Source organism: Phyllopteryx taeniolatus, chromosome 7 (genome assembly GCF_024500385.1).
Source record: "Phyllopteryx taeniolatus isolate TA_2022b chromosome 7, UOR_Ptae_1.2, whole genome shotgun sequence".
Classification (NCBI taxonomy): Eukaryota; Metazoa; Chordata; class Actinopteri; order Syngnathiformes; family Syngnathidae; genus Phyllopteryx; species Phyllopteryx taeniolatus.
In genome coordinates this window covers 16,037,573-16,050,854 of record NC_084508.1, presented here as the reverse complement: position 1 = coordinate 16,050,854, position 13,282 = coordinate 16,037,573, and the positions used below count along the sequence as shown (strand labels likewise).

Here is a 13,282-nt window from a genome sequence, read left to right as displayed (position 1 = left end):
CGATATTTTTTATATGAATACCGTATTGCCTTTACAGCTGAATAACCTGAGTAATTCAGGCATCTTGATTCAGTTATTTGTTTATAAAAGTGGTTTCGACTGGCTTGTTTTAATTTCACACAGTTGTTGACCATTACCAATACTTACAGGTGTATTTGAAAAAAAAAAAAAATTTTTAGTTTGTAGTTGACAAAATGAGTCATCTCTCTCAAATTGCTGTCCCATACTGCAACCTCTGTTGTGTGGAATGTTAAGATTACCAGGGACATTAGGACGTTACCAAAGTTTGAAAAGCCACTTATCGTTAACAGCTTCAACATGTGCATGGTGTGTACTGGGTGGGAAAGTCATTAACCACAAAGTTCAGCCCCAATGGCTCTAATGGTGGGATGGGGGCACATGTTGACGTATAAAACCACGGTTCGGTCCTCCTCCATTCAGAATACACTCTCGCCACCTGTGCCGTGGGTAATGAGAGTGGCCCCTAGATGACTTTCTTCCAGTAAGATGTGTGCGTGTGTGAGTGTGTGTGTGTGTGTGTGTGTGTGTGTGTGCTGGGGTCTCTGGAATGGAGGTGTGACAACAGGAACATTTGGTTTGAATCTTTATGAAGGGGAGGGCAGTAGTCAGATGTCCAACATGAAACAGACTGGTCATGAAGCGTCTCTGAGTTTGTTTGCCTTTTTTAGCTGATGGCCATAATGTTTTTTTCACCACCAGGATTTCTTCACTTTGTCTGCAAGATTCTGCAGCTAACACAATGCCCCAATGCTTCCAGGACTTTGTTTACAGTTTGTCAACTAAACCCTGCGGTGCGTTGTGCAGCAAACTGTCCACTGCTGTGTGAAATCATGCCACGTTTTCTATACTCTGTATTTATCCTCTGCCATTTTACTTGGGTGTCTGAGTTCTGAGTGTGTGCATTTACCCATCCACTGCCCTCAAATATTCCACCATGGAAATAACGTGATGCTCATGTCATACACAAAATCCCCCAATGCTGAGCCATATTTCACATGTTAGCAAGGGCGCTACAGTGCTGCTTTATTAACTGTAATTACGAAGATATATGACGTTTGAGTAACACGGTAATTATATATTAAATTCAGCACTCCACATCTGAGGGTGATGACTAGATAATGTGTAAATTATGATCCGTCGATGTGTGCAGTCCCAAGATAATCCTCACTACTGAGTAAATGACTTAGTGTGTGTTATACAGCAAGTAGTGATTGAGGGAATTAGGGTGTGGTTTGTAAAATCAAATTTTCATTTCTGCCTTAGCGACATCTCAATTTCCATTTATGTTTGTATACCGGTTGGCAGGCAGGTAAGCAATGAAGAGCAATGAGGTACTTGAATGTGTGACTTCCAGATGTTTAGTTTGGACAAAAGTAGATAGAAGCTCAAACTTTGATCAAATGAGGAAGCAACAACCTGGTGAGCAGCATCACTCCCTGAAGCTTTAATAGAACACCAAATGATAGAGTGATTGATTAGTGGGAAATTCTGAGTGAAAGAATTAATTAATTGAATGAACATAACATTTGAAAGAAGAAGAATTTTGATAGCATCACCAGAAACTCTAACAATAGCAGGAGAAAATTGAGTTTTTCTCATCCTCCTCCGTCACCACACACTGACTCAAACACACATTCTTCCTCTGGCTTCATGTCGGTGAACCCTGTGTTTGTGGCTCGCTTAAGTGTATGCGGCTAGAGTCTAGCCAATAGAATCTAAATCCCGGCACCTCTCTTTCGGCCGCGTCTCTGGGTTTTCCAATACTTTTTCTAGGATGTTGTCATAACTTAATTTTAGCCCTTTTGTCTGCACACATATACAGTGTATGTTGGTATGCTGTCATAATTCCAAATTCTGCCTTGATGTAAACTATAACTCTCACAAAAAAAAATCAACCTTGTCTGCATAGTTGGATCTTTTTGCAGATGCAGTACTGTGGATTAGACTGTGTGAAACACTCACAGGCCTGTGGTGCTGATGGCTGGATGGGTCGAGTCAAGGCCAAGAGCCAGTATGAGTGAATGCACCGCCTGTTTTAACAGAGTGCATTCGTGTATACCAAGATGTGTGTCCGTCTGTGCAAGTATGTCTGGAGTAGGTAATCAGACCAGAGGTCATTCCACCTACCAGTCAGTCTGAAAAAGACCAGAGACAACGGTAAGGTCAGGTTGCAAGAAGACAGGCTAGAGATAGAGATGGAGCCGCAGACAGGTAGATATCAACAGACAGCTTCTGTTTATCTGTCGGTCTATTTAGCGCTATCTTGCTATCCATTGAAATGTCAAGAGAAAGTCTATACTTCTGTTTCAGTTAGTTCCAGTACCACACTAACTGATCAGAACCATATCTCTTTTTGGAACCTCTCCATTGGGTTACCAACTGCAATGGTAAGGCCTACAGTCCGTAAAGACTAGACATACTGCAGTCAATTGATTGATCAGTAGAACAGGCAGGTAATGGAAACAACACTAACACATGGCAAATCATACAACACTTGGACACGTTTGACTCCTGTCTGGGTTGTTTGATTAGTGTGAGCGCGCCGTGCTTTGCTCAAACTTGGTGCGCTTCCCTTGCCCCGTAGTGGTTGGAAGAGGTGGAGATAGCCTGGCATGAGTTTGCAATATTCCCCCCCCAAAAAAAGAAGCTTTTTATCATATTTGTTAAAATTGTCATTATGACCTCACAGTAATAGATGATAAATATGAAATATGATCAATATGATCGTGGTGCTTTAAGCTGCTCTTCTTCTTGTAAATGAGAGGCAGAAGAAGAGGACACGGACACACAATGCTGAAAGTCCTCCAGTATTGGTCTCATGCTTCTTAGTTGAATTCATTGATGGACTACCTACAACACTGCAATGATGGCCCACTGGTTTCTCAACTATCACCATTAAGTCTTCATACATTGTATCGGACACGCAGCCAACTGCCACGCCGGTTTTATCGTTTCAAGACGTAACGAAGTGAAACTATCACACAACGGCAAAGCAGTTGATTTTTGCTCCGTTCACCTACTGTAAATGAAGAAGCAGCTGCCTTCTTCTGCAGCAGAGGCCTCTTTGTCATTTGATCGGTTGAATGAGGGAAGAACAGAAATCTTTTGCTGATGTGGGGGTGACTGTCACCTGAAACCTGGATAAGACATTCCAAGACAGTACAGTGGAACTTCTGATGTTGACTGTCCCTAAGGTTGTACAATTTGGAATTCAATAACGATAAATGAGGCTGTGCGGTTTATTGATTTAATAGATAAATAGATTCTTTTTTTTTTTTTGGGGGGGGGGGGGGGGGGGGGGGGGGGTCACATTGATATTTTCAGAAAACCAAATCAATTGATTTCCCCCCTCTTCCGTAGCCTGCTGACGCACACTGTTTGCACTGATGACATTGCGGCGAACAGAGAGGAGCTAGTTTACTTGAGAGGCACATTTTTGTCAGTCATTTGACAGACAATGCAAGCAGTCTGCTGCAAAGTATGTTATGTACGACTGTTGAAACCAAAGCGTGTAGCACGTAAGAGAAAACACCCGCTAAGAAAAAGACAACATGGGATGATTTTTTTCACATTTGATAAATGAAGGAAGGCAATACTGGAGTCGATCGACACTGAACAGTGTCAAAACATAAATAGGCGTCAAGTCATTTATCCACAGACTGATCCATTTGAATGATGGAAGCATCTGTTACATACAATCTGTACTATAACTTATCTAAATCCATTGCACATTTCACCAAGTTTTATTTCAATCAAATCAAAGTCCATCACATTTTACCCAACTAGTTCCGCTGGTGTGATTACCCAATAAGAGCCTCCGGAAGTTCACCAAACATTACAGAAACATGGAATAAACTTTCTACAGATGGATAATATAGCCTAGAAATACCTCTCTATCCCTATGTGCCCCATTAGAGAGGGGGTCTCAGTGTAGGGGTGATATAGTAACATGACAGATAAGAAGAGGGCATGACCAAAACCTCCAGGTTTCTTTTCCTTGTCAAAAAATGTTTAGTAAAACGAGGCAACCTACCTGGTGTTTACCTGGAGTGCCGTATACTGCATAAAGGATTTGGTTTACATTTTCAGTGTCAAAGGTTCATTTTGTTCGGAAGCAGCACCTTTTAGTCATGTTTTATTCAGTGACAGTTTTGTGGTTATATATTATTCCCAAAGGGAATCTTTTTGTTAATGTATTGATGTCAAATTGTCAAACATTTAAAATGTTTTATTAAAATGTATTAAGGGTTGTGTTTAAACGGCCGCTTTCTCCAAGTTTCGAATAATGTCATTGAAAAAATCAATTGAAATTGAAACTCGGATTTGGGGAAAAAAATCTGGGATTATATTTTAAGGCCATATCGGCCAGCCCTAACTATTAATGTGGCTTACAGTCAATTCCAGAGTCTTAATCGTCGTGTGAGACATCAGCAAGATCTTAGTTGAGCAAGCATTAAGGATTAACTGGGCGTGTTTTTCTTTTTCACTGGCTTTTTGTGGCTTTTTTGTGACATATGTATTCCAAGAGAAAGAACAGCCTCCTCAAGTCATGTGTTCAGGAAAAAGAATGTGAAAAGAGAAGAAGAATACATAGTACAGTGCTACGATTGGCTGAGGACCCATGTAAAAGATGAATATTTATATCTTAATGAGAAAATTTTAGTTTTAGTTTAATTTTAATATTATTTTTGGTTTGTTTAATTTGAATATTAATATCCATCTATTTTCTATACAGCTTGTCCTCTTTAGGACTGCTCTCCAGCCAATCACAAGGCACATATAGACTATTGACATTTCACACCTGCGATTGGCTGGCAACCAGTTCAGGATGTACCCCGCCTCCTGCCCGATGATAGCTGGGATAGGCTCCAGCACGCCCGCGACCCTAGTGAGGTGAAGCGGCTCAGAAAATAGATGGATGGATGGACATTTCACACCAATGGACAATTCAGAGTCTTACATTAACCTAACATGTTTTTTGGAATGTGGGGGGAAGTCGGAGTACTTGGAGAAAACCCACGCATGCACAAGGAGAACTGTGAGGCAGATGTGCTAATAACAAAAGCACGTTGCTGTTATTATTATTATTATTATTATTGTTATTATCCATCCATTTACCATACCAGTTATCCTCACTGGGGTGATAATAATAATAACAAAAATAAAATAAAAAAATAAAAATAATAATAATTATTATTTTTATTACTATTATTATATTTTGAACCAGTTCGAGCCCTGCTGCGAACAAAACTAAACAGAGATGCTAGTTTGCATCCTGACTACAGTTGAGGTAGGCACGAAGCTCAGGGGCACAGCACCATTGCATACCTGTGTATGTGGTCTGGTTCTTTGGTGTAGAACAAAGAATAATAATAAAAGGAGAAGTTCAAATGAAATAACAAAAAATAAACAACGAACAAGCAGTTGAGAAATCGGAAGGAACAAATTGGAGGTCGACCTGGAACAAATTGTATCTTAGCGGGGCTCGTCAAAAATAACCCCCCAAAGGGAAAATTCTGTTTACAATATGTGTGACATTCATATTTAATAGAAATACTGTATATACACACTTACTCATGCATCATTAACACTTAAATATGCATCATTGCCTAGATGGGAATGCTGCCCACCAATTATTGTTTAACTGCCTCCATTTTCTTCTGTTCTTTGGAAGCAATGCTCTGGAAGCAAGCTGGCATCCTGTACATACCCAGTTTTGTATTTTCATTGCTTGTAGTGGCTCTGCTTTTTGAGTCAATAGCAAGTCTAAAACTTGCCACTTTGTGATCCTCAAGTCAGGTACTTAAAGCTCGAAGTCGAACACTTGTCATGAAAACAAAAACCCAAGCACCAAAGTACACACGCATATAGAGTAATTAGGAGATTCTGTCGGGAAAGGTTGGACCTCAACTTGAGCTTTTTGGGAAGAAAGTGAGTTCTGGTGAGGGGAAGTTAGTCATGATACAGTCACAACTATTTGTACACTCACACACGGCTTGGTGGTGTTTGTCTCTGGTCATCTGGGACTGATTAGCAGAGTTAAATAGACTTTTTACTGCACCTCACCACAAACAGTAACCGCAACACCACCATGCACCCTTACTTTCCTTGACACGCATTTTATTGACACATCTGGTCCAAGTGATTTATTCCTAGTCTTGTTTCAAACACTGACGCATGTCCACAGTTGTACATGTGCATGATGAACGTGCACATATTTAAGTGTGCACCCTCTGTGTTTTTTTATGTGTCAATGATTTCCTGCTGTTTCTATGAGGTTGTTACACTTAAACAACTTTAATGCGGGCACACATAACCATCAGATAAGTAAGGAAGTCCTTTATTGTAAGTGTTTCTGTTCATGGAGTCGGTTCTTGTGGACCCTATGGTCACTGGCTCATAGAGAAATGCCTCTAGGCGTCACCCACGGATTCAAAATTAAGAACTACTTCTTGGGTACTAATTAATTCAAAGGGCTACCAGTTTGATATTTGATACACAATACTGAAATAACACATTTTCTAAATTACCTTTCTTTAAATATTATTAATAATTAATTATAATCATTTATATGTGAAGACACTGATGATTGTATGATTTCTCAACAATGTTTAGTAAAGGTTGGAAACAGTTGATTTCTATAATTCTATTTACATTTTCAAATGATCACTTTTACAACATTCCTAAGGAATCACAATGCCCCATCACTGGTGTGCTATATTTAGAACAGCCCCACGGGATCCTCACGTGGTCTTAGGGGGCTACCTGGTGCCATGTTGGTGACCCCTGCTGTGGGATCATCAGTGGTTAGAGTGCTGGCATTATATTTGATTCCCATTTTATTACATAAAATGATTTACAGTACAGGTATGTTTTCAGTTCTTTTGGAGTGAAGGCTTATACATTAAGCATTGTTTAACATTCACTCATTTTATGAGCATAACGTTAAATGGAAATGCGCTTAGTTGAAAAACGGATTGTTTTATAAATCTTGACCAAAAAAATCAGCACTGTACCTTGCCTGACTCCTGGCTTGTCAGATGACATTAGGCTCTTTAGTATCATCATTTAGCCTTGTCTCTTTGCCATTCAGATTGTACATACTTGATCAAATGACGATTGCATCCTTCTCTACCTAGACAGACCTTACCGAAACATTTTGGCATGCTCGCTTACTCTTAAAAAGTGAATGCTGACATGTTGTTGACTTACATGTTTGACAGTAAGTACTGCTCTAGTTCTAAAACTGTTAATTGTCTGGTCATGCTTGAGCAGTCTGAATTCTGTTTGATTTTGCTCCCTGTTGGATTGATTCAAACAGTAGCCTCTGCTTGGGTTCAGATTGGGGGTGGCGTTTCTCCCAATCCCGCCCTTCCAGGTCTTTCCGTCATTGGCCACGTTACCAGTGAAGTCCCCTGACACAAAGACGGAATCCCCAGCTCTGCAGGAGTGCTCTCCAGCACACCGTTCAAGGACTCCAATAAGTGTGGGTACTCTGATATTCTGTTTCTCTTGTCCCACACCTAGAACCTTTTTGCCCTGGGGGACCCTACTAGGGGCATAAAGCCCCCAATAACTTGACAAAGTCGACACCTTGAGGAAGGGCACTCTCTTTACCATAGCACAATATTACGACAGTTCTATATTACCACATCTCCAGACACCCAGAGCCCTGATGAGTGTTTGTTTGTACTTAAGTGTTGGTGTCGTGGTGTCATTGCGGGATTTCTTTGTTGAGTTTTTCATTTTGGTTAAGGAAATGTGACACTATGACGTGAGCAATTCTCAGTTTTTCCAGTAGTTATGGGTGGCCATGTCGTTATGTTATGGCACATCTATGATTAACTCTGCTGTGGACTACCATTCTGCGTAGAAGTAGGAGTAGTGTACATCAGTCTTTAGCTTTATGATTAAAATAACACATCACATACAACATTCTATGCATACCTCTCTATGTGAATATGTATGCATCAATTGAGATGAATATACATTTCTTGATGTAGATTATCTATAATATTGACCTACTTCTTCGGCGGTCACTCGGGTTTGAGTAGGACTGTCCTCTCATGGTGGTCATCTCATTTGTGGTTCCTAAGGTGGCTGTGGAGCTGGCCGATCCTTGATCCACATATTTTGTTGCAGTGTGGTTATGGGAAGGATGAAGAAGTGGGCGGTGGTGGAGCCTTTCCCCGTCTGTGCTTTCGGTATTGCCGCTTTGATGCTGCGGCACGTCAGACCACGGACTCACGGTGTGCTGCACTCTAATGCACTGTGTTAATAGTCGGAGTAGTGTAAACCAATCTGTAGCTTTATGATTAAAATCGCACATTACACACAACATTCTATGCATACCTCTCTATGTGAATATATATCTATCAATTTTAGACAAATACACGTTACTTAATCTAGATTATCTATAAAGTTGATCATTAAGACAGAAAAACACACACGATGAGACCATGTAAAGCCCCACTTTGAACACTTTATCGGACACACACTGCATGGATTAGCTCTCACAGGATCCAAAAGAAAATACACCACTGTTTATCTGCTTTCATACAATTTTCAATTAAATTGAATATTATTTGTATTGCACCAATTCACAACCGAAGTTGTCTGAAGCTACTTTAAGTATGGATCATGTCTAGAACCACACTCCTCACACATCAAGAGAGGATGTTCTTATTGACAGAAATGAAAGACTTCCAAATAAGTACCGAATTGTTACTCCTTGCACTATTCTGAAATAATAGTCCAACAAATTAAAAATCCTATTTTGTTATGTCTCCCTCTGGAAAAGTGATTTTATTTAGTTACTTATGATTTATTATTTTCTTACTTTATAATGGCTTGTTTAACTGGGATCCCTCACTGGGTTTTGCGCCGGTCGGTGGCACAAATCGCGCCTGCCTTGGACCAGCTGCTTCTAAACAAATTTTATGAGGCGATCTCGGTGGAGTTACAATGTGTACATGCGGAGAAACGAAGAAATGGTGTCGGCCATAAAAAAGGCCAAAATCGGGAAATGTTATGTATTTTTTTAAGTAAATGCAGTGTGACAGCATTGCAGCTCTCGAGAGAATAAAGTAAATATTATGTTATTCTTTGATTCGTTGTGATTCGAATCCAAAAATTCTGATTCAGCTTTTGTGTTTTTCGGCAGACTCAAATGCTGATTCGAGTCACCACCAAGCCCTACTCAGTACTATGATGAACACTAAATCCAGACTCAAAGTCCTCCAACAAATAGTTGTTTTGCTGAAAGTCATACAGTTGTTTGGCAACTGTTTTGTCGAGTTGTTGGGGTTAAGTTGGCTAAGACATCAAGATCAAAAAGAGATTTGATTTGGGTATTTATTACTGTGTGTGTTGGATAGGGAAAGAAAAAAGGCAGCCACAAAGCAGGGTATATCAATCATGAGTAAGAGAGAGAAAAAAGATTGCTTAAAAGATTAACCGAATGGATGTTTTATATTGCCTCCTTAAAATCTGGAGCTGTCTATCCCTCCTCTTCATTGTCTTTAGCTCTTTCACTGGAATATCAACAGTATTTGATCATGACAGCTCTCAAGCACGATGGCCTTTTTTTTTGTTTTGTTTAGATTTTATTTTATTTTTTTTAGGAGATGATGTTAATGTGAGGCTGGAATGAGACACCATGGGGGTATAAAGTACACTAAAGGCAGAGAGAGTGGCAGATAAATTGGGCCACAGTTTTTTATTTGGATCAGGAACAGTCAGGAAGAAATGGACTTCAGTATGATGTTTGTCTTAGATCACTCCAAAGATAAGGAGACAGTGGCAGATTAAACCAAAGTGTTCATGCCATCCTGATTGAGCATCACAGAGCATTTGAGTGATAGAATTCCATTGTGCAGATCTAAGCATAGTTTAAAAGCTTCCTTAATACAAGGTCGAGTACATTCATCTGGCACCACTACAATGGCATTCTTTCAATTTTTAAATTGAAGCCAAAAGCACTAAAAGCAGTGAGTTGTATTGTTCCATCACAAACTCACTTTTGAAGGATTACATCCATCCATCCATTCATCCATCCATCCATTTTCAACACCGCTTATCCTGGTTAGGGTCGCGGGACGCTGGAGCCTATCCCAGCTGACTTCGGGCGAAAGGCGGACTACACCCTGAACTGGTCGCCAATCAGTCGCAGGGCACATATAGACACGGACAACCATTCGCACTCACATTCACACCGTCACTGAGTGGGAACTGAACCCACGCTGCCTGCACCAAAGTCAGGCGAGTGTACCACTACACCATTAGTTGAAGGATTACAATAGGATGATAATGTATCTACATTATGGAGGAATGTTATCATGAATGCAGGTGACACATTCACATACACCATTGGGGAATGTGTATCAAAAAGCCATGAAATTAATCTGGTTATTGTAGTGTCTGCTGGTTTATGATTCATTGGTGTAAAGATAACATTTCAGATAAAAAAAATATGTCAAATTGAATATCTGCCAGATGAACAGGCTTTTATCTGCACCTGAAAATGGTTAATGGTTTGTTAAAGACATTGTAAACTCTTTTCTTCTTCTTCAGACTCAAATCCATTTGGCAAAGTATATCACTTCAAACCAGGGGCTCAATTTACAAAAGTAAAATGGTCCTGTACATACTGCTACTTCTGAAATTTTCACAAATTTTGCATGGTAGTCACATCAGATCAGTGTGGGCTGTCAACAGTGAACTTAGTCCAGTTTGACAGTGAAAGGACAAAGCAGAAAATGTATGGAAAGCAAAAATGTTTTACCTGTTTCCCGAGTGATACCATCATTTAATTTCCAAACAGATGTTATTAATTAAATCTTTTGAGTGTTCATCTTTACGTTGCTGTTTCTCGCTGCGCCCTCATAGGAAGCAGCTTTATCCATCTCTATGATCTCTTGGTGAACTAATACAGATTATTGTCAGTCGTATTCACACCACCAATATTATTCAGTCCTGCAGGTGAGACACAGATATGTCCCCACAATGTTATTTCAATAGTATTTCCCAAATGTGAGTTTTGAAACGTAAATAGAATGAGTGAAGCGGTCCGTTTGAAGCACATATTTAAGAAGTCTTTATCACTGTCCAACAAGCAGTTTCTAAAAAATGTCTTAATTTGTTTGCACCTGCCACAAGTAGTGGCCATCTCTCTTCTAGTAACACCAGAGGACTTAACGGCGTCTCCATCTGTGCACATTCAAGTCAACCCTAACTCCAAACTCAAAGTTGCATCTCATTTGAGCGTTAACATTCTCTTTGTTGCCATTAAAGCCACTTAAACCCTAAACTCCGACCTTTGACACCCAACTTTAACCCTTTACACCAGAGTCACAATGACTGCTTATTGAAGGAGAAAAACAGAAGTGCGTGCGTGTGTGCGTGCATGCGTGTGTGTGTGTTCAAAGTGATGTGCCAGTTTGTGGCTAAATACAGCTCATTCAGGAGAAGGCTTTGTCGGCATTAAAAGGTCTCTCTCTCGCTCTCTCTCTCTCTCTCTTTATCTCTCTCTCTCTCTTTATCTCTCTCTCTCTTTCTCTAGCTAATACTCTCGAGGCTAACACACATGGCAACAGACAGGTTCACAATACAATATGTGCACATGGTGCTATGATAGCGTAGTTATTTTGATCCTGGATGGAGGCTTCATACAATTATGGTGACGAAGCATTTTATTTTAACCTAAAAGGAAAGCATCAGTGTAAAAGTTAATTAAACAAATCATAAACAAATAATTTTTTTGCAAGCTGTCATCCTTTTTGTATCAAGTGGAGTATCTGCCTGCTGGTCAATCTAAAAAATATATGTTTAATTAAGAAGACGTGAATAAACCCCCAACCTTTTAAAAACATTCAAATTTAGCAACAGCTTTAATGTTAGAATGTGGGCATGATCCACTAGTTTCAAATTATTTGTGTATACAGTATCACAGCATAAATATGTTTTCATAGCATTGTTCTTATTATTGTGGTCCAAGTCGACTAGTTTTTATTTTGTTATAGGTTAAGTATTTGTGCCACCATCTGTCACAGTAGTTGTAATAATGGTGTGGCAGCCACATTTATGGCCGACTTCACTCACCATGCAACAACTGTACACACACATACATAAGGATAACTCCTACCTAGTGACAGTGTTTGACCAGATACAGTGTCTTCAGCCGTTTGTTTATTTTGTACTCAGAGCATAACAGTTTAGTGTGTCTGTCTGCATAATGGGTCAGGGTATGTAATTTTCTCTTTTAGCAGCACTATTTTTCTTTCTTTCTACTTGTAAATTACATAGAGAGAATGTGTGACCCGTGATTGTGTAAATGGTGAGAGGCAAGCATAAATGACACATAATCAATTGTCATTTTAGCTTAGTGAAAAGCAACTTTTAGCACTGACCTTTTCTTTGCCAACTACAGAAGATTACAAGAAGGTTCTTTTTAATCGCTTTTTATCTCTTTAAATTGCTTTTGTCTTCTTCCCTTAGACTGACCGAGTTCTCGTTTGGTGTGAGAACCACAGACGTTGTGCACAGGTAAGTAATCACACTGTTTAACTACAACATTGAACTAACCTCAGTGAACTTAATTGTAGTCACACAACATATTGGTTGGGTTTCTATCTGATAAACTTCCAAGGTTGCTCTGTTATTTGGTGTCTGAGCAACACTTGTGTTGTTGGGGCACTGCACTAAGATGTGTAAATAATGCATACTTTCATCATAACGTTAGAATACTTGAATAGATTAAATAATGCTTCTTTTAGTGTTTGTGAACTCTCTCTACCTTTAATGTTGCTTAACCAGCGTACCATCCTTTGAAAAGTATTCCAGCAGATGCGCTTCTATTCAGGTTCATCAGGTTTTATATCACTTTTTCCCAGCTGAAAGTCATATTTCATTTTTGTCATTTTCCATTCTTTGCTACAAATCTGCATCATTGGACAACCCCCCCCCCCCCCCCACACACACACCCTCCCCTTCCAATGTAGTGTGATGTAAATCTCAAAATAAATATGGAGGTAAACAGGTCAACTCCTCATGTGGGGGATACCGGACTGTACAAAACTTCGCATTGGGTTAAATGTCACACACAGTATTTATATCAGGTAGAATGCAGCCATAAAACATTTTGTGGACAGTTTTATGACCAAAAACCAACAGAAACCAATGTCGGGTGCAGTATCTGCTCTCAGATATGATCTACTGGGCCACATGACAACTCAGTGGTTGCATTAGTTACCAAGTCTGTACG

The 13,282-nt window shown here is 39.7% G+C and overlaps 1 protein-coding gene across 3 annotated transcripts in view; it reads left to right on the top strand.

The window, feature by feature from the left end:
• The window catches only part of anos1b (anosmin 1b), a 37,822-nt gene that overhangs the window by 792 nt on the left and 23,748 nt on the right, over window positions 1-13,282 (top strand). For all 3 annotated transcript variants that reach the window (XM_061779741.1, XM_061779740.1, XM_061779739.1), the window contains exon 2: window positions 12,517-12,564. In XM_061779741.1, coding sequence (XP_061635725.1) covers window positions 12,517-12,564 — 48 coding nt within the window. The remainder of the gene's footprint in view (window positions 1-12,516; window positions 12,565-13,282) is intronic.